This window comes from Entelurus aequoreus, linkage group LG12 (genome assembly GCF_033978785.1).
Source record: "Entelurus aequoreus isolate RoL-2023_Sb linkage group LG12, RoL_Eaeq_v1.1, whole genome shotgun sequence".
NCBI classification, from domain to species: Eukaryota; Metazoa; Chordata; class Actinopteri; order Syngnathiformes; family Syngnathidae; genus Entelurus; species Entelurus aequoreus.
The window spans coordinates 14,935,545-14,960,817 of NC_084742.1; the positions used below are offsets into that span (position 1 = coordinate 14,935,545).

Sequence of the window (25,273 nt, forward strand, 5' to 3'; positions counted from 1 at the left end):
ACATAACAAAAATGCATTAAGTTGATACTAATTGGATATGTCTTTGGTCGGGGCCTTTTCGGAACTGCGCAACAAGGTGGGGTACTTTCGTGACTTCTGCTGTGCTTTTTGGTGAACTTTTGGACACTAACTTTTGGCTACGGCCATGTTTGCACCGGAGACGAGGTGCTGACGCTCCGCCACACCCGAGTCCGGATGGAGAGACCGGATGGAGATGTGGAGGAAGAGACAAAGCTGGGAAGCTGGCATTAAGCGTCGGGATGGACGTGCTTCACGGAGCCCTGGCTGAATGAGCATGCATCGGAATACGTAAGAAATGTTTCATAAAGTGTAACAACATAGTGCAAAGTGTGAAAATGTAAAAGTAAAAAAACCTGAAAAGAACTACATCCTGCAGGTTTACTGCCAGCTGTGCTCAATCTTGAGCACAGCTAAGGTGGTGTGGTATTACAAATTATGAAAAAATAAAAATAAAAGAATGGTCAGTTGGATTAAAGTACGGCCATTTGTAACGTTTGGAAAGCAGCGATAAATTAGCGGCAGCAGGACTAATCGGAGCATCCACCTGTTGTGATGGCATCAAGACAATTAAACCGGCGATGAGGGAGTTAGGGATGGTAATACTAGCAGACCTATCAACTGGCAAGACAAAGACACTGATTTGAAAGACTTCCAGGCCCAACTTAGACACAACTCTGCAAGGTAATCACATCAACTACTACACTGTTCATTAGGGATGTATACCGAGTACCGGTATATTTTAGTACTGCTTTCTAATTGGAGTACCGCTTTCTAAATTCTGGACTAATGATACTGCTTCCGGTATTTTTTTATGACACGCTGTCACATTCGGTTCCACTGCAGCTGCATACACATAGCAAATCAGCTTGGAATAATTACAAATAAGAAGAAACACCCTGCGATGAGGTGGCGACTTGTCCAGGGTGAACCCTGCCTTCCGCCCAAGTGCAGCTGGGATAGGCTCCAGCACCCCCGCAACCCCAAGAGGGACAAGCGATAGAAAATGGATGGATGGATGGACCACACAAAAGATTGTAACATAACAATTCATCTTCAAAAGTTTCAAGTGAACGCCACTTAAAGGGGAACGGCACTTTTTTTTGGAATGTTGCCTATTGTTCACAATTATTATGAAAGACATGATGACAGATGTATTTTTAATGCATTCAAGTATTTGAGCTTCTACACAAACACTGCTGTTTAGTTTACGTGGTGGAACTTAAATATATCTTGCACTTGTGTTACTGTGGTGTTATAACACCTTTACTTGATGCACAGCTTGTTTTTCTCTGTATGTAATTGTTGCTACCTGAGCAAACAACAGTAAATACCTGGTATTTTTTCCAAAAGGGTTTTGTTTACATCTTCTTTTCCACAAGTTTATGGGTTGCAATGCCTTGAAGTTTATACTTCTGTTTGCTCATAATTAATTAATTTTAAGTGACTATTTAAAAAAATAAACACATGACATTGTTCTGACATGATATATTTAATTTTCCATGCAAAGCTTCCATCAGCATCGAATTGTATCGTATCGCATTGAATTGAATCGTAATGTTTTGAAAAGTATTGTCAGTGAATCGTATCGAATTCATGTATAGAGATTCATATCAAATCGCCATTTAAGGTAGAGTTGCACGCCCCTAATGTCTTTCGTGATATATATTGTCATCATTTTAGCACCTAATCGGGACGCCCCTAGTTCTAATTACAGTTTTTACAGTAAAAGACCATTTGAAAAAATTCTTACTATTTTTTTGTATCAGCCCTTCAGTGCAAAAGCATTTCTTAATCTTTTTATTTCATACAACTGCTCAAAAACAATATTTTACGTAACTTGGGGTGGGAAAAAAACAAGACTGAGAATTTTAAAATGTTTTGATATTTTACAATACTTATTTAAGAAATAATGCATGAATCTTGACAACATGTATGAGTGAGCAATGTACGTTGCAACCTGCAGCAGAGCATCAAACATAAAATTGTTTCTAATATTGTGACTCTACCACATATCTGTTCTGAAGTGCTCCAAAATTACCCCTGAGCATTTCCCCCAATGAACAATCAGCTTTGGAACACATGTTGGGCTACTCTGTCCAAAATCGTCATCATCATCATGACTATCATTACCGCCACGATGATCATAAGCAGATAATGAGCCATCAGTGTACAAAGTCACAGTGGATAACGGATAATGGACTTTGGAGCCAATCTTCCAAGTGATGAAGCAATAAGCACCGTTTACATTCCTGGTGCTAGTAGGGCGTCATTGCACACAATCGATGTAAAATAACCGTCTCATGCTGGAGGATACACAGGAATTAATTGACGGTGATGTGCAAATATGGACTGTCAGAGGGGGAAAGAGCAGTATTGCCACCAAGTGGACATTGGAGGTAACAGCCAGTTACCTCAAACAACATCCTTCCAAACGATGCCATATACCCGGCGTCTCTAAGTCGACTCACTGAGCCTCATTTTAACAATCACACAACGTTAGTAATATAAAAGCTCTCCTTTAATAGCAAAGAAATATATTTTTCAGTGTGTGCACTACTGCAGTATTGTCTAACGAGTAACGATTCACTAAGTAATTATAGGGCTTGGATGGAACACACTAATTATAAACAGGAGAATCAATCTGCAGTCACGCAACATCCCAAATTACACAAGTGTTTGCACTTTGGTTAAGCTGCTTCTATGTGCCTTTCTGTTTAAATGTCATGTTTTTCCACGATTAAAAGGTGCTGTTTGCAACTTCCTCACAGTAATGTTTTTCAAAGCAAAAAATATAACAAGAACACCACCGGCTAGGTTATGTTACCAATAGTGGTTTTAACAGAACACATTTGTTAGACAATTGTCTATATTTTTCACAAGTACAAAGTTTATGTTACAAGTTTTTTTGACGGCCCAAATAAAATGCTTTGTGTTTACGGTGATCACTCACCCCGTCTTGTCAACACGTACGTGCAGGGAGCGTGTGAACACATACAAAAGCAGTCCAAGAGAAGCAGCAAACAATTTGCAGTCAGGTTGTTGTTATGATAGAATATACATTCAATGACAGCTCACGCTAGCTATCCAAATTGCTATTAGTAGCTAAAAACACCTAAAGCTAATGTGCGTGCACGTGTTACATACGTACGTAACTACGTCATTGCATATCAGAAGCCGTAAGAGGGCAGGATATCCCCTATAGGAATCTGCGTAAATGTTGCAAATAGCCCCCGTAAAGCAGCACTAACTAACTTTTCAACCTTCATAAAATATATTCATAACTTTTGGGATGATACATTGACTTACAACTAGTTGAATGACATCTGTCATGGCCTGAGAGGGTCTGTATTGCTCTCACTGCCACTTAACAAAGTTAAGGAGGGTGGCAAGAACCCCGGTACACAAAAAACTACAAAATGTGCTGACTTGCTTTTCGACATACATCACTCCCCTCTTTAACAATTCGTTAAAAAAAACAGAAATCGATGTGAACGCCTGCATGCCACCAGAAAACAAAAAGAAGAACGCCTACGTGCAATTATTGCTATCATGGCCAAAGGTCCAAAACAACCAAAGAAACAAAAAGTTTTGTCTGAGGTGACAAAAAAAAAGTCAAAATCAACACTGGCCTGGTTTTAACTTGTTGGCGTGAGCTCAAAGATGAGGGATTTCTGCCGATGCTGACTTGGCTTTGTTTCTGCTAAACTAGTAATTACATTTTGATGCTCAAATCAAAATGATAATGTTTATGTTAGCTATCTGAAATATGTGTGGTAACAGCCACAAGTTTGATAGTTCACAGTTCCACACTACTTCCTTCGAAAAAACTCTCCCGTTGGTCTTTTTTCCTTCAGACCTGCATCCGCCCCGATACATTCCTGGTAGTAGTGTCATGCTTGTAGCGCAATCCAAGATCAATTTCTTGATTGTGTCTGCTATTTAACATCAGCATAGCCATTAGAGATGTAATATTTGTGCCAATATTACAGCAGACACCATGTCAGTTTGACACGATATGTGCTAGTCCTCATGGGAAATGTGGTCTTCCATCGAGCAAAACACTACCGCTTTGGTCCACTGGCGCTGCCAAAATTAACCAAAACTAAAAGTTCTTAAAGGCCTACTGAAACCCACTACTAAAGACCACGCAGTCTGATAGTTTATATATCAATGATGAAATCTTAAAGGCCTACTGAAACCCACTACTACCGACCACGCAGTCTGATAGTTTATATATCAATGATGAAATCTTAACATTATAACACATGCCAATACGGCCGGGTTAACTTATAAAGTGACATTTTAAATTTGCCGCTAAACTTCCGGTTCGAAACGCCTCTGAGGATGACGTATGCGCGTGACGTAGCCCGACGAACACGGGTATGCCTTCCACATTGAAGCCGGTACGAAAAAGCTCTGTTTTCATTTCATAATTCCACAGTATTCTGGACATCTGTGTTCGTGAATCTGTTTCAATCATGTTCATTGCATTATGGAGAAGGAAGCCAAGCAAGCAAAGAAGAAAGTTGTCGGTGCGAAATGGACGTATTTTTCGAACGTAGTCAGCCACAACAGTACACAGCCGGCGCTTCTTTGTTTACATTCCCGAAAGATGCAGTCAAGATGGAAGAACTCGGATAACAGAGACTCTAACCAGGAGGACTTTTGATTTGGATACACAGACGCCTGTAGAGAACTGGGACAACACAGACTCTTACCAGGATTACTTTGATTTGGATGACAAAGACGCAGACGTGCTACTGTGAGTATGCAGCTTTGGCTTTTTTTTGCGTATGTACGTAACTTTTTTAAAATATATAAGCTTTATGAACCTTGGGTTAGGTGAACGGTCTTTTGGGCTGAGTGATTGTGTGTGTTGATCATGTGTTTGAATTGTATTGGCGTGTTCTATGGAGCTAGGAGCTAGCAGAGGAGCTAGGAGCTAGCATAACACGTACCGTACCGTAAGTGCGCGTCACGTACGTAACTTTTTAAAAATATATAAGCTTTATGAACCTTGGGTTAGGTGAACGGTCTTTTGGGCTGAGTGATTGTGTGTGTTGATCGGGTGTTTGAATTGTATTGGCGTGTTCTATGGAGCTAGGAGCTAGCAGAGGAGCTAGGAGCTAGCATAACAAACACGCAGGTGTTATTATGCAGGATTAATTTGTGGCATATTAAATATAAGCCTGGTTGTGTTGTGGCTAATAGAGTATATATATGTCTTGTGTTTATTTACTGTTGTAGTCATTCCCAGCTGAATATCAGGTACCGTGAGTATGCAGCCTTGGCTGCTAAACATTCGATAACTTGACCGTATGTGCGCGTCACGTACGTAACTTTTTAAAAATATATAAGCTTTATGAACCTTGGGTTAGGTAAACGGTCTTTTGGGCTGAGTGATTGTGTGTGTTGATCAGGTGTTTGAATTGTATTGGCGTGTTCTATGGAGCTAGGAGCTAGCAGAGGAGCTAGGAGCTAGCATAACAAACACGCAGGTGTTTTTATGCAGGATTAATTTGTGGCATATTAAATATAAGCCTGGTTGTGTTGTGGCTAATAGAGTATATATATGTCTTGTGTTTATTTACTGTTGTAGTCATTCCCAGCTGAATATCAGGTCACCCCCGGCTCTCACAGCATCTTCCCTATCTGAATAGCTTCAACTCCCCACTAGTCCTTCACTTGCACTTTACTCATCCACAAATCTTTCATCCTCGCTCAAATTAATGGGGAAATTGTCGCTTTCTCGGTCCGAATCTCTCTCACTTCATGCGGCCATCATTGTAAACAATAGGGAACTTTGCGTATATGTTCAACTGACTACGTCACGCTACTTCCGGTAGGTGCAAGCCTTTTTTTTATCAGATACCAAAAGTTGCAATCTTTATCGTCGTTGTTCTATACTAAATCCTTTCAGCAAAAATATGGCAATATCGCGAAATGATCAAGTATGACACATAGAATAGATCTGCTATCCCCGTTTAAATAAAAAAAATTCATTTCAGTAGGCCTTTAACATTGCAACACATGCCAATACGGCCGGGTTAACTTATAAAGTGCAATTTTAAATTTCCCGGGGAACTCCCGGTTGAAAACGTCTATGTATGATGACGTTTGCGTGTGACGTCAATGGTTGAAACGGAAGTATTCGGACACATTGTATCACAATACAAACAGCTCTGTTTTCATCACAAAATTCCACAGTATTCTGGACATCTGTGTTGGTGAATCTTTTGCAATTTGTTTAATGAACAATGGAGACTGCAAAGAAGAAAGCTGTAGGTGGGATCGGTGTATTAGCGGCTGGCTGCAGCAACACAACCAGGAGGACTTTGAGTTGGATAGCAGACGCGCTATCCGACGCTAGCCGCCGACCGCATCGATGATCGGGTGAAGTCCTTCGTCGCGCCGTCGATCGCAGGTGAGCACGGGTGTTGATGAGCAGATGAGGGTTGGCGTAGGTGGAGCGCTAATGTTTTTATCATAGCTCTGACGAGGTCCCGTAGCTAAGTTAGCTTCAATGGCGTTGTTAGCAACAGCATTGCTAGGCTTCGACAGGCGGCATAGCATTAACCATGTAGTTACAGGTCCAGTGTTTGGTTTGGTGTCTCCTGATAGTAGCATTGTTGATCTTCTGTCTATCCGTCCAGTCAGGGGCTTATTTCTTTTGTTTCTATCTGCATTTAAGCACGATGCTATCACGCTAGCTCTGTAGCTAAAGTGCTTCACCGATGTTTTGTCGTGGAGATTAAAGTCACTGTGAATGTCCATTTCGCGTTCTCGACTCTCATTTTCAAGAGAATATAGTATCCGAGGTGGTTTAAAATACAAATCCGTGATCCACAATAGAAAAAAGAGAAAGTGTGGAATCCAAAAAACCCTTTTACCTAACTTACGGTCAGAGCGAAAAAAGATACGTCCTGCACTGCACTCTAGTCCTTCACTCTCACGTTCCTCATCCACGAATCTTTCATCCTTGCTCAAATTAATGGGGTAATCGTCGCTTTCTCGGTCCGAATCGCTCTCGTTGCTGGTGTAAACAATGGGGAAATGTGAGGAGCCCTTCAACCTGGGACGTCACGCTACTTCCGGTACAGGCAAGGCTTTTTTTATCAGCGACCAAAAGTTGCGAACTTTATCGTCGATGTTTTCTACTAAATCCTTTCAGCAAAAATATGGCAATATCGCGAAATGAGCAAGTTTGAGACATAGAATGGATCTGTTATCCCAATTTAAATAAAAAAAATTCATTTCAGTAGGCCTTTAAGACGGTGAAAAGAACGGTTCTTACTTGTTCCCTCGAATTCCTTCCCTGCGCACCATGGCGAAGCCCTCGTTCACCAGAGACTCAGCGATGTTCTCGCCGCTCATGTCTGCAAAAATACATAAAAATAAGCCATGATGCAATACTGAACACAGCGCATTAACAAACTATTGTACTATTTTTAATAGGGATGGGCGACAGCGCTGAAATACTACAATATAAAATTATGATTTAGTATTCGGCACATTAATGATTGTGAAACATTGAAAAACAGGTTTGCAAGGGCTCCTAAATTGGCCGCTGACAAATGCGATAATAACATTGTGTCATTTCCAGTTATATTATATTCTCAAAACTAAAATTGATCTACTTGTTAATTTACTGGTAATGTCGGGTTACTTTCTGGTAAAATGTAATACGCTCTTATTGTTCTGTTGTTTCAATACTTTACATTAGTTTTGGTACTTCAAATGTTCTAGATCATTGAATGATTTATTTTTTTCATCACAATTATAATCAGACAAAAACACAGCATGGTGGTGTAACAATAGCAATCAAATATTGAAATTCGTATTCTCTTTTATTACATTTTGAGCAAAATAGTGCAAAATAAAGAAACGTAAGCAAAAACTACTATTGGCTTTAGCTTTTGCCCTTAAGTCTTCCTCTATGCAGTGACTTATTTCCTGAGGTTGTAAATAATAAAAAGATTTTGTGATGGAAAAAATATCAATCTAATCACTGTAGTACTGAGCGTGTGCTGATACTATACTTGGTATTGTTACAATCGATATTTGTATGGAACCGTCTACCAGTTTACATTACATTCAAGAGCTCTTGCTTAAGTGTTAGCATGACTTCTTGTGTAAAGTGTGGCATGTCTCGCTGGTCCTTGTTCTCCAGTGATAATGTTAACTGGAAGAAACTTACTCTATTTGCCGCCATGGAGGCGAGGATTACTTTATTTGCCGCAATGGAGGCAAGGATTATGGACTTGGACTGTGGAGGTTTGTTAGCTGCTAGTGAGAATGCTACATGGCTTGGTCGCTAAGTTGTCGCTTTTTCTAATTAGCAGGACACAGCTAGAATTAGTCATCAACCTGCATTATATTATTAAAGACTCCATCGTCGGCCAAATGTATATAATGTATATGTATGCATATCGCCTAAATCACGCAACCCTAATTGTTACTCGACAAAAATCAGTAATACTGTAAAGAAAAAAGGAACACTGCAGTTAAACGGAGACTATGGAGTCAACCAAAGCAAAGGCTTTGCATGTGTGTGTGTTTATTTTAGCCACATAAGGCCGGACGTACTCACCTTTCCCCAGGTAGACCATGCCGTACTCTCGGCCCTGAGCGGTCTTGATCTCCACAGTGAAGCACACCTCTTTGCCAATCAGCTTCTTCCTGAGGAACTCTCTGGCTTGAAAGGCCCACGGCTGCAACAATAACCACAATAGTCCTTTAAGTCGATTTCATTAAGATAATTCTGAAACTTACATCCAACAGCGGCCTCTAACCCCGGATTTCCACTGGATGCGGAACAGCAGCCGAATGGTCCAGCCACTGAACTGAGTCCGGCTACCCCCACCGCCGTTTAGTTGCGGCTACGTCGTGCAGCAAAATAGCACGGACTTTTACGAGATCTCGCGATTCCGTGATAAGGGGGGTTGTAGTAAAGTGCACCACAAACAGTTTGTGTTGCACACACTCCCCTACTTACCCCGCTTCCGTATCAACTTGTATTTGACACAGGCCCTCATATCCCCATACAGCTGTCCAAGATATGCCTGTATATGATTCCTTAATTTTAAAACCTCCAGAATCAGCATGTTCTCATCCATTTGTGTCAACGAGGTGACATTACGACTAAAAAAACAACCTGTGAAATGTTGACTTTAAGTCCATTATGACGTTTAAGGAGTAAATTAGATCGACACTGAAAACAGAGTATTTTATTTTGAAAATACAGCGGATAATTCATTTTGTGTTTGTGCATGACTTTCTGTCCAACACAAGCATATTAGCAGCTTTTAGCTAAATTGAACAGATTTGTTGCAGCGACCGGCAACAATAGAAGCTCAGCGTATATTTAGCGCAGGGATGCGGAACATCACCGCCCGTGGTGATGACATTCCGCATCCAATGGAAATCCGAGGTGATATAAGCAAGTTGGATTGTGCCTTTCACACAAAATCAAGTGGAACGTTGTAACGTATAATAATACAACTGCGTTCCTGACTCTGTTACAACCTACAGAAAAATTGCCAGGTTGATCCCCACATACCGGCGCCGTTCATACAGAACAGCAACAGGCAAAAATGGTGGTGTCTACCATCAAGGCATCGTTGAAAACTCCCAACCTGACAGCGCATTGTTGTTAATCTAACTATATTAAGTAACTGTGGCTAAAACGCCCACGTAAACATCATAATTATCCCATCCTCTTCTTGTCAACAAACAAGATCCCACCTCGTCGGGGGTGTCCTTGGTGTCGGGCTGGCTCTGAGCGGCTCGTCTTGCCATGGCGCCCGCTCGGATGTTGCTGAGATTGATCTGACGCTCCGGAGGCGGACCACCTCGAGGCTGACCCCGGACGATGATGGCGCAGCCCGAAAGGACCTGGGGAGGGAGGGAAATCAACGACAATAATAAGAGCTTGAGGAGAGAGGCGAGGATGTGCTTGTTGCTACGGAGACAATCTGTCAAGAGGGTGACAACCCTGGCATTGTGTGGATCTGTGCAAACAACTATTATCCAGAGGGGGGCTTCATTGTTGATCTAAGATGGGAGGGAGATAAAAACTAATCACCATCCTTTAGATTGGCTCACTTTCAAAATGATGTTAAGGTTATGAGCAAGTAGGAGTGAGTGATGACGAGGGCTGGAAAAAAAAATAAAATAGTACTCGGTCGTTCTTTTTTTGAAATGAAAATGTTTAAATAGACCCCCCTTTTAGACCAGTTGATCTGCCGTTTCTTTTCTGCTCTGCCCCCCTCTCCTTCGTGGAGGGGGGGGTGGGGGGGGCACAGGTTCGGTGACAACGGATGAAGCCCTGGCTGTCCAAAGTCGGGACCCGGGGAGGACCGCTCGTCTGTGCATCGGTTGGGGACGTATCTGCGCTGCTGATCTGTCTCCGCTCGGGATGGTCTCCTGCTGGCCCCACTATGGACTGGACTCTCACAATATTATGCTAGATCCACTCGACGTCCATTGCACCGGTCGCCCAGAGGGGGGGGGGGGGGGGGTGTCCCCACATCTGCGGTCCCCTCCAAGGTTTCTCATTGTCCCATTGGGTTGACTTGCCCTGATGTGGGATCTGAGCCGAGGATGTCGTTGTGGCTTGTGCAGCCCTTTGAGACACTCGTGATTTAGGGCTATATAAGTAAACATTGGTTGATTGATTGATTGATTGATTGACTACAGCCGTAGGATGTCTTTTTATGGTCTTAACATGCTAGCTAATTACCCGAGGCTAGGCTAATGTGTCCTGCTCCACAAACACAAGTGAAGTGGTGAAAAGTGGAGTAAAGTGGTGAAAAGTTCAAAGTTCACCACTCACTAACTCGCTTCAGTCAGTTGGGAAAGCTCACATCTGTTGCAGCTAGCATGAGGTTACCCAACATGCCACTTTTTACATTTCGCTTTGAAATAACTGTATTAGCAATATTTCTAAGTAAGATATATCCTGCATATATTTGCAAAGTTGCTCACCACCTGATAATGTACATGTTGGATAGTTTTAACCACTTTTAAAACGTCCAGCAGATGCATGTAGCCTGATAGCAGACTAGCTAATATTAGCTAGTTGTGGCTATTAGGTTCACTTTGGATGCTGTTCGTGACGCCAGCATGCGCGGGCTAAACGTGACATGAGCTGTCATATTATTGTAAATAATTACTATCTAGAAGTCAAGTATATATGCAAGTGTCGCCGAGCTAGCCTGCTAACTAGAAGTCACACGTCTACACATGAGGGAGGGGGGGGGCGTCTTACCATCTTAACTATCCCCCTCTGGAGCGCTGCAGAGGCAGCCGAGGATGTCTGGGATGGAGCCGAAACAGATGCCATGTTCACCGGGTTCGGAGGTTTGAGTGACGCCGCAAGAGAGAATGCAAAAAAAAAAAATCTGGGACACTGAGCCAGTCGCTAGTCTTCCAGAAAGCCAAGAGAAAAAGGCTGAAGGCTGGTCAACACACACGTTATACCGGAAGCACACCGTGACATATACACGTGTCGTCACTTCCGGCCACAATGTATGGGAGTGAATGGAGGCGGTCAATAAACTACTTCCAGGTTTTCGTGCGTGACACGTCAGCATAGCATGACCCCGGCTAATGCAGCGTTCATGGACTGTGGGATACACGACAATTCTACAAATAAGCAACACGAGTCAGACAATCGACATAATAATTGTTGTAACATGGAAAATAAACAACACAGCTATCAGTTTGTGTCTAGCTGTTTAGGTTTGGTGTTGCTTCGTCTAAAAAACATTTTAGATTCCACTTTTAAACTGGATTTGTCGGTATTTTATGACTGCTGTTGTGTTGACGTGCCAGTCCCCATTTGAAAAGAAGTGCCGATGTCAGCAATCAGCGTATTTTAAACAAATAGATATTTTGTAAAAAAAACAAACAAAAAAAACAGCTTCCAGATGGGAATGTGGAGTTTTGTGTGTGAAAGGAACATTGATACTCAGGGGAGACGCTCTAAATATTGCCAAGATAAATACCTTCACATGTTTTATATGATTAAAACCTGGTTTTTTTTAATTATTATTATTTTACCAACGAGGAGTTCCCACAAGGATTATTAAATTCAATGTTTTTTTTAAGTGAGGAGGAGATGGCCAATGTAAGTGAAAAGTCAGCATTTAGAAAGTTTTTAAAAGCCTTTTGGAATACATGGTTAATTGTCATATTACTTTTAACATGTTTTTCCTTTAATTGTATTCTCAACATAGAAACAGCTAAATGGTATTCGATTTGTACATTTTTTATATTTTTATTTTTATTTTATGAAGGTGGAATGAGTGAGAGGGGTTGGGATATTATAAGCATTTGCTTCATCCAACCCCTTTTCAAGCCTTGCATAAATGTCTCTGGCAAAATGTGAAAAAAATGTGTGTTGTTGTACTGTGCAAGTTTGAAATAAATAATTCAATTAAAAAAAATCAAAGTTGTCTGAAGGTGTTTTGGAGTTGAAAATTGAATTTGAAATATTTATTTAGTCCTGTAAAAGCAAGCGTACTTTGCCTTAAAATAAATACATAAAATGGCATGTGATATACTGCTTATTATTCTAATATGACCGAACTGGGAACATCATAAGAATTATATCAATGATGGCAGATTTTCATCAATATTCTTATTATGGTGTCTAACAGTATCAAAAAAACATGTTTACATAGGTACACAGCAATAAATGTCATTTTCTTAGTTAAATTGTTTAGTTTGTTTAGTTTATTCAGAAATGGTCTTTTATGGTAGAAAATATATCATCAGTAAAAAAAATGTTGCCAGAATCGCATAGAAACAAGCATTATTGTTCCAAAAAAGAATTAATGACATTTATGCCTATCAAATTGTACAAATAAAGAATATGTTGCTATAGAAACAGCAGACAACACATGCATAAATAAACCCATGTGTATTTCTGGCATATGCTTGTGAGTGCGAGCCAAGGTGCAGCATGAGGAGCCTTTTTGCGCGCGGCTCACGTTAATTAGTGCGCTTTTACGCGGATGATTTCCTCACGTTTCCCATCACTTGGTGGCCACATTTAAGCAGGATTCAGGTGTAAAACACCCCAAACAATCACCCGACATGTGTCATTTCTATGTAATCGTATTTGGGGGGTTTCAGGAGCCCCTTAAAGTGCATCAAAATTGATCTTGAGCGGCATTTACGCACAGATGAAGTGGCGCGTTCTAAAGCACACAAGACCACGTTAGTGTTATTTGCCTCACACACTCCACGCAGTAAAACATAATAAATCAATGACAGCATGGAGCTCGCTGTAATACACACAATTGGTTGGTTTATTTGTGCTGCAGTGGTCGTCAAAGAGACCCAGACCGAGCGCCACGATTGCACACATTGCGTATTACTGTCCACTCAGCGGTGGTTAATGTATAATTTGGAGCATATGGCATTTTTAAATCATCTCCTGCCCTCATTGGCTGCCTTGTGTGGCGCACTAATGATATTCAATTAGTCATCAAACAGACCCAAAGGCTGCGCCGTGCGTCTGTGTTGTCTGAAGCCACATGGACTAATATTTGCTCGTCAAATATTCCCCTTGGGGACGTTTACTGCACATTTTATCTGTAAGCTGCCCAAGCAACATCTGTGAGGGCGATGTGTGGCCCCCAGCGTCCCTCCCGGTGGTGGACGGCCTCCTCCTCCTTCTCCTGTCCTCCGTTTTTTTTGTCTCTTTGAGAGAAAATGTAATAAAAGCACCCTGGGATGGATTTACGATTGATCAAAAAGCACTTCACCATATGGCCCTCGCATTGCACGTGTTTGCTTTATGGAAGAGAGAGTCTTCATCCCGCAAGGGCGCCCTGGTGACCAACCCTCTTCTCAAAGTTGCAATTGATGCATAAGTGCGCAACCGTATATATCGTTTGGTCGAGCGTTTCTAGGAAAAAACAACATCTTCAAGGTACGCGAACTCACCATTGGCGCATGGAACCCTCAATAAAGCTCTTTTAAAACCCATTCCCACGCACTTATTCCACACAAACACGTCATTCTACGTCGTTATTCAGGTTTTTTCAATAAAACATGTGCTGGACAAAATTGAATATAAATCTAATTATTACTGTTGTCATTTTAGCTGTCTGATTTTAGAGTGGGAAAAGTATCTTGTTTGTAAAGCCACTGGGTAGCACATCATGTAATATGAAAGCCTCTTGAAGCCAATGTTGACATTACAAGCCACAGCTCCCACGTCAGCCAGCTTATAAATGACCTCAGAGCCACGACGCGCACGCCACTAGTCACCTGAAGCGTTTACCTGCAAGGTGTGCTTGTTGGACTGCTGGACGAGGACATGTGTGGCACGCATTTTGAGCAGACAAATCAAGGTCAGTGTGCCTATTTCGATAAAACTGCAAAGGAAGCTCGTCAAAGATCCTCTATATGGGAGGAGCCTGTTTCTGTTTTTGAGCATCTTCTGCAAAAAAAAAAAAAAAACTTAGTCAAAAATCCTGTAAATGAAAAGAGCAGATGCTGTTTTTAAGGGTCTATTGCAGCAACACAAGGGCTATTTTTGAAGAATTACTGCAAAAACACCAGCCAAAGATTTCTCTACATGTTTTTAAGGACCGAGTCAAAGATCTTTCAGCTGTAACCTACTACAAACCCGCTCTCTGACATAAGGACTATGCTGTTTTTTAAAACTTCAGAAACACTATATCAAAGATTTTAAAAACCACAAGTCAAAAACCATCAATTCGACAAAAGCACTTTGCTGTTTTTGAGAGACTACTTTAAAAACACACTTCAAATATTCTCGAGATGACATAAGCTCGCCGCTATTTTTGAAAACCCACTCCAGAGACATTACTGTAATCAAAAACAAATTACATGAGCAGTGCTGTTTTTAAGGACCTACTGTAAAACCGCTAGTCAAACAACCTCAGCTGTTTTTAACAACCTACTGCAAAAACACCAGTCGAAAACATTTTGTATGACGTAATGACTCTGCTGTTTTTTCAAAAATTGTCTGACAGGAACCATTTGCTGTTTTAAGGACATACTGTGAAAACGCTTATCAAAAATAGTCTATATGAAAGAGCTATATGAAAAGAGCGCTATGCAGTTTTCAAAGACCTAATGCAAAAACAATATTCCGAGATCCTCTTCACTGCTGTTTTTTAGGATATGCTCCAAAAACACCAGTCAAAAACCATGAATTCCACATGTTTTTAAAGAACCTACTGTAACAACAGAAGACAAAGATTTCTCATTATGACAGAAGCACTCAGCTGTTTTTAAGGACCAAGTGCATAACTGCTGGTCACAGATCTTCGAGCTGTTTTTAAGAACCCACTGCGAAATTACGAGCCAAAAACCCACTGTACGACAAAAGGAATCTGCCTGTTTTTTTAAACCCCTACTTCAGAAACACTACTGCAAAGATTAAAAAAAAACATGAGTCAAACACCATCAATTCGACAAAAGCACTCTGCTGTTTTTAAGAAACTACTTTAAAAACACACTTCAAATATTCTCGAGATGACATAAGCTCGCCGCTATTTTTGAAAACCCACTCCAGAAACATTACTGTAATCAAAAATAAATCACATGAGCAGTGCTGTTTTTAAGGACCTATTGTAAAACCGCTAGTCAAACAACTTAGGCTGTTTTTAACAACCTACTGCAAAAACACCAGTCAAAACCCTTTTGTATGACATAATGTTTTTTCAAAGATTGTCTATCTGACAGTAACCATTTGCTGTTTTAAGGACATACTGTGAAAACGCTTATCAAAAATAGTCTATATGAAAGAGCTATATGAAAAGAGCGCTATGCAGTTTTCAAAGACCTAATGCAAAAACAATATTCCGAGATCCTCTTCACTGCTGTTTTTTAGGATGTACTCCAAAAACACGAGTCAAAAACCATGAATTCCACATGAACACTCGGCTAATTTTAAAGAACCTACTGTAAAAACAGAAGCCAAAGATTTCTCATTATGACAGAAGCACTCAGCTGTTTTTAAGGACCAAGTGCATAACTGCTGGTCACAGATCTTCGAGCTGTTTTTAAGAACCCACTGCGAAATTACGAGCCAAAAACCCACTGTACAACAAAAGGAATCTGCCTGTTTTTTTAAACCCCTACTTCAGAAACACTACAGCAAAGATTTAAAAAAAACATGAGTCAAACACCATCAATTTGACAAAAGCACTCTGCTGTTTTTGACAAACTACTTTAAAAACACACTTCAAATATTCTCGAGATGACATAAGCTCGCCGCTATTTTTGAAAACCCACTCCAGAAACATTACTGTAATCAAAAATAAATTACATGAGCAGTGCTGTTTTTAAGGACCTATTGTAAAACCGCTAGTCAAACAACTTAGGCTGTTTTTAACAACCTACTGCAAAAACACCAGTCAAAACTCTTTTGTATGACATAATGTTTTTTCAAAGATTGTCTATCTGACAGGAACCATTTGCTGTTTTAAGGACATACTGTAAAAACGCTAATCAAAAATAGTCTATATGAAAGAGCTATATGAAAAGAGCGCTATGCAGTTTTCAAAGACTTAATGCAAAAACAATATTCAGAGATCCTCTTCACTGCTGTTTTTTAGGATATACTCCAAAAACACGAGTCAAAAACCATGAATTCCACATGAACACTCGGCTGTTTTTAAAGAACCTACTGTAAAAACAGAAGCCAAAGATTTCTCATTATGACAGAAGCACTCAGCTGTTTTTAAGGACCAAGTGCATAACTGCTGGTCACAGATCTTCGAGCTGTTTTTAAGAACCCACTGCGAAATTACGAGCCAAAAGACCACTGTACGACAAAAGGAATCTGCTGTTTTTTTAAACCCCTACTTTAGAAACACTACAGCAAAGATTAAAAAAAAAACACAAGTCAAAAACCGTCAATTCGACAAAAGCACTCTGCTGTTTTTGAGAAACTACTTTAAAAACACACTTCCAATATTCTCGAGATGACATAAGCTCGCCGCTATTTTTGAAAATAGAGAGATTACTGTAATCAAAAATAAATGTCATGAGCAGTGCTGTTTTTAAGGACCTACTGTAAAACCGCTAGTCAAACAACCTCAGCTGTTTTTAACAACCTACTGCAAAAACACCAGTCAAAAACCCTTTGTATGACATAATGTTTTTTTCAAAGATTGTCTATCTGACAGGAACCATTTGCTGTTTTAAGGACATACCGTGAAAACGCGTATCAAAATGAATCTAAATTAAAAGAGCGCTATGCAGTTTTCAAAGACCTGATGTAAAAACAATATTCGGAGATCCTGTTCACTGCTGTTTTTTAGAATATGCTTTAAAAACACAAGTCAAAAACCATCAATTCCACATAAACACTCAGCTGTAACAACAGTAGTCAAAGATTCACTATATGGCGGAAGCCATCTGCTGTTTTTAAGGACCTACTGTGAAATTGCCTATTAAAAATAGTCTGTATGAAAAAGCGCTCTGCTGTTTTTAAAGACCTAATGAAAAAACAGTATTCTGACATGCTCTTCACTGCTGTTTTTAGGATATGCTCCAAAAACACGACTCAAAGACCATCAAATCTACATAAACACTTGGCTGTTTTTTGAAGAACCAACTATAGAAAACACTACTCAAATGACGAAAGGACTCTTCTGTTTTGGAGGACTTATTGCAAAAATTCTAGTTAAAAATCCCCTGTTCTGTTGTTTTAGAGGCTATAGTGCAAAAAACACTAGTCAAAAACCCACTATAAGACTATAGCATTCTGCTCTTTTAAAAATCCTACTGCAAGAACTGATCAAAAATATATGACATAAGCACTGCTATTTTTGAGAATTTTCCACAAAATGCAAGCCAAATATCCTCTATATGACAAGAGTACTGTTTTTAAGTAGCTAGTGCAAAACCGACGGTCAAATATCTTTCAGCCGCTTTAATAAGCTCCTACAAAAACATTAGCCAAAGATATATGGCAGGAGCTGTCTGCTGTTTTTAGGGACCTACTCTAAAAACGCTAATCAAAAAATGTCTATATGAAGGAGCATTCTGCTGTTTTCAAGACCTAATGCCAAAACAATGCTGTTTTTAAAGATATGCTCCAAATGCGTGATAAAAAAACGTAAATTTAACCTCAGGACACTGCTGTTTTTGAGGACTTACTGCACACATGCCCATCAAAGATCCTGGGGCAGACTGCTGTTTTCAAAGACAAATGCATCAAAGATCTTCTGCTCTGCTGTTTTTCAGGATATCCTGCAAAAACACTAATCAAAAATCTAATATATGACACAATATCTCTGCAATTTTTAAGAAACCACTCAAGAAACACTAATCGGAGATTCTTTATACGACATGATCACTGCTGTTTTTGAGAATCCCCACCCTCTTTATGAATGGAACACTCTGCTGTTGTTACATACTGCGTGTTTTGTAAAAAAAAAAAAAAAGGTGGTAGCAGTGTGAACCAGCTTGGTGGGACGTTCCTCAACGGGAGACCTCTTCCGGACTCCAAGAGGAGGAAAATGGTGGAGTTGGCCTCTGAAGGGGTCCGGCCCAGCCAGATCTCCAGGATCCTGAGGGTACTTTGCTGTAAAAAGGTCTGAATCAAACAATTGTCATGAGCTTATATGTCAGGCGTGTCTCTCCAGGTGTCCACAGGCTGCGTCAGCAAGATCCTGAGCCGCTACAGACTTACTGGCCTCTTGCAGCCAAAAACAATCGGCGGGAGTAGACCACGACTACTCACCCCCGCCGTCATCTCCGCTATCGTTCAGCACAAAAGGGACAATCCGTCCGTTTTTGCTTGGGAGATTAGGAAAAGTCTTCTGGCCACGAGGAGCTGCAAGGCTTCCAAAGTTCCCAGCGTGAGTCTTAGGGATGTCCTCATCCTTTTTGTTGACCGACATGTCTTTACACAGACTTTTGTCCTCAAGGTGTCTTCCATAAACCGAATTCTAAGACAGATCCCAGTCAAGCCACAGGCCTGGATGCACAGCCATGCACCCTGCAGGACTGAAGACAGTAAGTCACATGGACAAATATTACAGGAGTGCAGTTGACGACCTACTGTTAATCAAAGATCCTCTATATGAATGGAGTGGTCTGTTGCTGTTAGTGACCGACTGCAAAAAACATAGGTCAAAAATAATCTTTATAACAGGAGATCCCTGTTGTTTTTAAGGCTATTCCATTAAATACTAGTCAATGATCCTACGAGTCCACAGGACAGGAGTTATATACTGCTTTAAGCACCTGCTGCTAGTCAAAACATCTCTATATGGCAATAGCATTCTGCTGTTTTTAAGGAAAGTGCAATTCAAAGATCATCTACTGTGTTTGAATATCAGAAAATAAAACACTGTTCTTTAATCCAGTGATTTGTTGGCGTACCACTAGATAGAGTTAGTGTACTACTAGTGGTACACATTCCACAGTTTGAGAATCACTGTTTTATATCAAAGGAGTAGCCAGCTTTTTTGAGGACTAACTATACAAACGGCAGTCCAAGATCTTCTATGTTACAGGAGTGGTCTACTGTTTCTAAGGTTCTAAATGTTAGTCAAAGATCCTCTAAATCAGGGGTGTCCAAACTGTAACCGGCGAGGGCCGCATTCAGTACAACTGAAGGCTGCGGGGGCCATTTTTGACTAATTTTGTCCGCTAAAGATGTTAAAAGCCAACCAGTGTATGTCAATATAAGCTAAGCTAGCTGAACAAAACATCCCTGTTAGCTTTGTGTTGTAGGTGACAAAGAAAATAAGTGTCATCTAACAACGAGGGCTGTCAAAAATAACGAGTTACTTCATGCGATCAATCACAAAAGACATTGCATTAATCATGTAAATACGCAGATTAATCACACATATTTTGCTCCTTTACCGTAAACGGACTCTAACAATTAAATTACATTTGTGACCAAGTATTGAGGCCTTTTTAATTTAATTTAAATTTGAAGTTAAATGAAATCATGCAAGCGAGTAATAGTTGTGTTTAATCATGATTAATCCGACTTCAAAAGTGTGATTAATCTGATTTTAAAAGTGTATCATTTGATAGCATTACTAATAACGTCTCGATAATAATGAACTCATTCAATTTTTACTACCTGCCGAGGGCCAACAGAAAACAAGCGGCGGGCCGAAACTGGCCCCCGGGCCGCACTTTGGACACCCCTGCTCTAAATGAAAGGAGTGGTCTTTTTAAGGGTAGTCCACCAAAACTCTAGTCCAAGATCCTCCAAATGACAGAAGTAATTAATGTTTTTAAGGGCCTACTTCTACTCTAATATCCTTCATATGACAGGAGAGCGGTGCTGTTTTTAAGACTACTCCACCAAAACACGAGTCAAAGGTCCTCAGTATGACGAGAGTTATTTGCCGTTATTGAGAAGCGACTGTAAAAAGTTAGTCAAAGACTCTCTATATTAAATGATGGATCTGCTGTTTTTAAGGACTATTAGTCAAAGGTCCTCTATATCAGTGGTCCCCAACCTTTTTGTAGCTGGGGACCGGTCAACGCTTGAAAATTTGTCCCACGGACTGGGGGGGGGGGGTTCATTTTTTTTTCATAAAGAAATACAATCATATGTGCTTACGGACTGTATCCCTGCAGACTGTATCGATCTATATTGATATATAATGTATATATTGTGTTTTTTATGTTGATTAGGGGACCACTGCTCTATATGACAGGAGAGCTCTGCGGTCTTTAAGGATATTTCACCAAACCGCGTGTTAAAGATCCTCTATAAGACAAAAATTCTGTGCCGCCAAAGAAGCAGCATGATGTGTGCTAATGTTGTGACTGTATCAGGTTTCTCCAGCACCAGCATGGAGACAAAAGGTGTCCCTCTGAGGACGAGAACAACCTTCACTCAGCAGCAGACTAAGGTCTTGGAGAAAGGTGACTTGCAGAGTTTAGTTTGATTTTTTTCAATAAAAATGCATCTTTTGATGTCATTTGCCTCATGGATCAGCGTTCTCCCAGAGTCAGTATGCGGACATGTTCACCAGGGACAAGTTGTCCAACCAGACCCAGCTTGCAGAGGAGACCATCAAAGTAGACAACATTTTCCATGAGACTAGTCCATCGTTTGTTGTCTTTTGCTGCTTTGTCACTTCCTGTTTGTCTTTTGACACAGGTGTGGTTCTCAAACAGGCGGGCCAAGTGGAGGAGGGAGGTCCAACAAAGTAGTGAGTGCTTTTTGGCAAGTATTCATGGACACACTGGAAAATACTGACCTCCTTTGTCCTTCACAGCTCCTCAGAGCATCTTAACTCAGCAGGTCCACTCGAAGCTTCATCACGTTCCTGACAACAGTACAGTTTTTGTACCTGGCAGGACACTAGACCTGGACCATCCTTGTGGACTGGCATCCCTCTCAGGTGTCCTACTCTCCACCCCGCATGCCTCCCACTGGACCCAGAGGTTCGTCCCACTCATAAAGCTAATATTCTGAATCAAGAACTGCTTGAAAACCACAAAAAAACAAACTTCCATTCAGCTTACATATCTTCTATGTGACTTTTGCTATTTTTGAAGATCAACTGCAAAAATGTTGGCCAAAGAATATTGATATGACAAGAGCAATGTGCTGTTTTTAGGAATAAAATACCACTATTCCAACACTCTTTAAAATGACGGGAGGTCTCTCAAAGATCCTCTGACATAAGCACACTGCTTTTTTTAAGCACCGACTGCAGAAATGGTGGTCAAAGATTGTCGATAGGAGCGCTTTGCTGTTTTGGGGATCTAATTTATTACCGCTATTGGAAGATTCATTATGCGACCGGTGACCTCTGCGGTTTTTGAGGATTGACTGCAAAAACACTAGTCAAAGATTCTCTATGGTAAGAGTGCTCTGCTGTTTTTGTGGACCAACTGCAAAAACGGTATAGTCAAAAATCCTTTTTGAAATGAAAATCCTTTTTTGAGGATCAACTGTTAAAAGCGAGCCAAAGATTCTCTACGTGACAGAAGGGGGCTGCTGTTTTTAGGAATCTAATTTATTACCACTATTCAATGATTCTTTAATCGACAGGAGCGCTCTGAGGTTTTTAGGGATTGACTGCAAAAGCACTGGTCAAAAATTCTGTATAAGAGCATTCTACTGTTTTTAGGAATCTACTGTACTACAAAAATTATCGATATGACAAGAGGGCTGTGCTGTTTTTAGGAATCTAATTTATTACCACTGTTCAATTATTCTTTAAATTACGAGAGCGCTCTAACGTTTTTAAGGATCGACTGCACTTTTACAGAAGCACTCTGCTGTTTTTAGGGACTGACTGCAGAAATGGTAGTCAAAGACTTGATAAGAGCACTATGCTGTTTTTTGGGGTCTATTTATTAGCATTATTAAAAGATTAATTATGCAACTGGTGAGCTCTGTGGTTTTTGAGGATTGATTGCAAAAGCACTAGTCAAAGATTCTCTATGATAGGAGTGCTCTGCTGTTTTTGTCGACCAACCCCAACATTGCTAGTCAAAAATCCTCAATGAAATGAAAATCCTATTTTGGGGATCAACTGCTAAAAGCGAGTCAGCGAGCAGCTGTTTTTAGGAATCTAATTCACTACCACCATTCAAAGATTCTTTAAGGAGCGATCTGCGGTTTTTAGGGATTGACTGCGAAAGCACTGGTCAAAGATTCTGTATAAGAGCATTCCACTGTTTTTAGGAATCTACTGTAAATCAAAATGTTTATATGACAAGAGTGCTGTGCTGTTTTTAGGAATCTAATTTAATACCACCGTTCAAAGATTCTTTAAATGACAGGAATGCTGTGCGGTTTTTAGGGAGTGACTGCAAAAGCACTTGTCAAAGCTTCCGTATGTGAAAGTAGCGTTCTGCTGTTTTTAGAAATCTACTCTACTCAAAAGATTATCCATACGACAGGAGCGCTCTGCTGTTTTTGAGGATCAACTGCAAAAATGCAAGTCAAAGATTTATTGATATCAAAAGAGTGGTCTGCTATTTTTGAGGACTGACTGTAAAATGTTAGTCAAAGAATCCACTATATGGAAGGAGTGCTTAGCTGTTTTGGGGTATCTAATTTATTATCACCAATCAAAGATTCTGTATACGACAGGAACAATTTGCTCTTTTTGGGGACCGCCTGCAAAAATGCTAATCAAAATTCCTCTGTGTGACAGTAACCTTTTGCTGGTTTTTAAGAATTAGCTACAAAATGCAAAATTATGTAGCGTTTTTAAGAATCTACTTGAAAATCACGCTTCTATATAACAGGAGCACTCTGCTATTTTTAGGAATGTAATTTAATACCACTGTTCAAAGATTGTTTAAATGACAGAAGTGCTACACGGTTTTTAGGGAGTGACTGCAAAAGCACGTGTTAAAGATTCCGTATGTGAAAGGAGCGTTCTGCTGCTTTTGAGGATCAATTGCAAAAATGCAAGTCAAAGATTTCTTGATATCAAAAGAGTGGTCTGCTATTTTTGAGGACTGACTGTAAAATTGTTAATCAAAGATTCACTGTATGAAAGGAAAGGAGTGCTTAGCTGTTTTGGGGTATCTAATTTATTATCAACAATCAAAGATTCTGTATATGACAGGAACAATCTGCTCCTTTTGGGGACCGCCTGCAAAAATGCTAATCAAAATTCCTCTGTGTGACAGTAGTACGTATGTGCTGTTTTTAATAACCTTTTGCTGGTTTTTAAGAATTGGCTACAAAATGCAAAATTCTGTAGTGTTTTTAAGAATCTACTTGAAAATACGTTTCTATATAACAGGAGCACTCTGCTATTTTTAGGAATCTAATTTAATATCACTGTTCAAAGATGGTTTAAATGACAGAAGTGCTACGTGGTTTTTAGGGAGTGACTGCAAACGCACTTGCTGTAAAGATTCCGTATGTGAAAAGAGCGTTTTGCTGCTTTTGAGGATCAATTGCAAAAATACAAGTCAAAGATTCTTGATATCAAAAGAGTGGTCTGCTATTTTTGAGGACTGACTGTAAAATTGTTAATCAAAGATTCACTGTATGAAAGGAAAGGAGTGCTTAGCTGTTTTGGGGTATCTAATTTATTATCAACAATCAAAGATTCTGTATATGACAGGAACAATCTGCTCCTTTTGGGGACCGCCTGCAAAAATGCTAATCAAAATTCCTCTGTGTGACAGTAGTACGTATGTGCTGTTTTTAATAACCTTTTGCTGGTTTTTAAGAATTGGCTACAAAATGCAAAATTCTGTAGTGTTTTTAAGAATCTAATTGAAAATACGTTTCTATATAACAGGAGCACTCTGCTATTTTTAGGAATCTAATTTAATACCACTGTTCAAAGATGGTTTAAATGACAGAAGTGCTACGCGGTTTTTAGGGAGTGACTGCAAACGCACTTGCTGTAAAGATTTCGTATGTGAAAAGAGCGTTTTGCTGCTTTTGAGGATCAATTGCAAAAATACAAGTCAAAGATTCTTGATATCAAAAGAGTGGTCTGCTATTTTTGAGGACTGACTGTAAAAATGTTAGTCAAAGATCCACTATATGAAAGGAGTGCTTAGCTGTTTTGGGGTATCTAATTTATTATCACCAATCAAATATTATGTATATAACAGGAACAATCTGCTCTTTTTGGTGACCACCTGCAAAAATGCTAATCAAAATTCCTCTGTGTGACAGTAGTGTATGTATGTGCTGTTTTTAATAGAGAATTAGCTACAAAATGCAAAATTCTGTAGCGTTTTTAAGAATCTATTTGAAAAACACGCTTCTGTGTAACAGAAGCACTCTGCTATTTTTGAGGATCTACTGCATAAACACAAGCAAAATATTATCTCAAGACCAGGCTAGCTTTGATGTTTTTGAGGACTTATTGGAAAAACAAATATATATATATTTTTTTGGAATAATGTCTCTAGGTTCTGGAAGTGTTGAGTGTGGACCATTTAACTCGACCCAGACACTGGTCCACCATGATCCCAAAAACCAGCAGCAGGACGTGTGTGAGCCCGGAAGAAGAGAGGACTTAGCTTAGTCTTGGAGACAATGTCCGACTCCTTCCTGTCCGGGACTTAGCTTAGTCTTGGAGACAATGTCCGACTCCTTCCTGTCCGGGACTTAGCTTAGTCTTGGAGACAATGTCCGACTCCTTCCTGTCCTCACAGTGTGTCGTGCCTGCAAGAAAGAAGCGGGCAGTCAGCGAGCAGCGCAGTAACACAAAGTGGCCAGCAGAGGTCCCAAATAACACTTGACTGCATTACGTCCTTTACGACTCAATAATGATTAAAGCGT

General features: G+C 40.1%; 3 protein-coding genes across 3 annotated transcripts in view; 1 reads left to right on the plus strand and 2 right to left on the minus strand.

The window, feature by feature from the left end:
• Positions 1-11,562, minus strand: part of snd1 (staphylococcal nuclease and tudor domain containing 1) — a 293,111-nt gene extending 281,549 nt beyond the window's left edge. The window contains exons 1-4 of the mRNA XM_062064859.1: positions 11,291-11,562; positions 9,766-9,915; positions 8,612-8,732; positions 7,316-7,397 (exon numbers count right to left, since the gene is read on the minus strand). Coding sequence (XP_061920843.1) covers positions 7,316-7,397; positions 8,612-8,732; positions 9,766-9,915; positions 11,291-11,365 — 428 coding nt within the window. The 5' untranslated portion in view covers positions 11,366-11,562. The remainder of the gene's footprint in view (positions 1-7,315; positions 7,398-8,611; positions 8,733-9,765; positions 9,916-11,290) is intronic.
• Positions 11,563-18,006: 6,444 nt separating this feature from the next.
• The window catches only part of LOC133661572 (hepatocyte growth factor-like), a 60,860-nt gene continuing 53,593 nt past the window's right edge, over positions 18,007-25,273 (minus strand). The window contains exon 19 of the transcript XR_009827960.1: positions 18,007-25,156. The gene's annotated coding sequence lies outside the window, so the exon portion shown is untranslated. The remainder of the gene's footprint in view (positions 25,157-25,273) is intronic.
• On the plus strand, positions 18,408-21,580 carry pax4 (paired box 4). The gene is made up of 7 exons (XM_062066737.1): positions 18,408-18,593; positions 18,663-18,878; positions 18,948-19,035; positions 20,827-20,916; positions 20,990-21,072; positions 21,155-21,206; positions 21,273-21,580. Exons 1-7 carry the CDS (start codon positions 18,408-18,410, stop codon positions 21,470-21,472), a joined length of 915 nt encoding a protein of 304 aa, XP_061922721.1. The 3' UTR covers positions 21,473-21,580.

Coding starts and splice junctions, on each gene's coding strand:
- pax4 (XM_062066737.1), top strand. CDS start 18,408: ATGGAACACTCTGCTGTTGTTACATACTGCGTGTTTTGTAAAAAAAAA. Junction 20,917..20,989: donor GACTAAGGTCTTGGAGAAAG/GTGACTTGCAGA, acceptor CTCATGGATCAG/CGTTCTCCCAGAGTCAGTAT. Junction 21,207..21,272: donor GAGGGAGGTCCAACAAAGTA/GTGAGTGCTTTT, acceptor TGTCCTTCACAG/CTCCTCAGAGCATCTTAACT.